This window comes from Aplysia californica, unplaced genomic scaffold, assembly GCF_000002075.1.
Source record: "Aplysia californica isolate F4 #8 unplaced genomic scaffold, AplCal3.0 scaffold00837, whole genome shotgun sequence".
In the NCBI taxonomy this organism is placed as follows: Eukaryota; Metazoa; Mollusca; class Gastropoda; order Aplysiida; family Aplysiidae; genus Aplysia; species Aplysia californica.
The window spans coordinates 122642-123652 of record NW_004798107.1 but is presented as its reverse complement, the minus strand read 5'-3'; the positions used below and the strand labels follow the sequence as shown (position 1 = coordinate 123652).

Here is a 1011-nt window from a genome sequence, read left to right as displayed (position 1 = left end):
AGCTCAACGCCATTTAAACAAACATTCTTAAAGTGGATTTTACTGGGAGAAAAAACAAACTTGATGTTCGCGCTTGTATCGGGGTGCATCAACGCTAGTGAAATGGACGTGTATTGAATATCAAAGGAATGGAAATGCATAATGTCTAAAGTTGTAATCGTAGACAGACACGATATTTCTCTTAATAATTATTGTCTACCCAAAAATGCTCTTCACTTACTGTGCGCTCCAGAATTTCCGAAATGGGAGATGAAGATGGTCTTATCTACGTGGTTCCCATCTGTCTCCTCCTCCCACAACTCCCGCAAGTTGGGCAGCTCATCGGCCGGCCTCTCATCGCACGTCAGGAAACGCTTCATCTGGAGAAAACGACCTTTGCACTCTCTCCGGAACAAAACCTGTGGATGGGTAAATCTGTAACCCTGTTCCATCTTGTATTTTTTTGTTGTTTTTTTCGTTACCATTTTTAAATTGCCTCACTGCCAAAATTAACGCTAGCCCGTCAATGTCTCACGATGGCCAGTGCAGCTGAGTAGGAATATGTTTTTGAATGGAAACAGAATAATAAAACAAGGGTTTTGACACCCCCGACACTACATAAGAGAAAAATCTTGGAGTGATTTTCTTTTTGCTCGTACACTAGGTTTTATGTTACTGTAGGACATTGTATTGTATTGCAAAGCGCTTGGAAGCCTGTGTACTTCAATCGGGGTTGAGCGCTATATAAATGACATTTATTATATTATTATTATTATTATTATTATTATTATCAGTCATAATACTGTCAGTCACAACTACATAGATTTCTATTCCAGCCACGGATACCATAGAATAAGACGATGATGATGATAATGATGATGTCGACGACGACAACACAACAATAACAACAAAAACGACAACACGACAATAACAGCAGCAACAACATCACCACTACAAAAACCAACACCTCCAACAACAACACCACAACCACCTCCACAACAGCAACAACAATAACAACAAAAACTAATCACA

At 39.4% G+C, this 1011-nt stretch overlaps 1 protein-coding gene across 1 annotated transcript in view; it reads right to left on the bottom strand.

Annotated features, from left to right (window-relative positions):
• Nucleotides 1-431, bottom strand: part of LOC106013377 — a 53994-nt gene extending 53563 nt beyond the window's left edge. The window contains exon 1 of the mRNA XM_013088929.2: nucleotides 221-431. Within this exon, the coding sequence (XP_012944383.2) occupies nucleotides 221-431 (211 nt within the window). The remainder of the gene's footprint in view (nucleotides 1-220) is intronic.
• Nucleotides 432-1011: the final 580 nt, after the last annotated feature.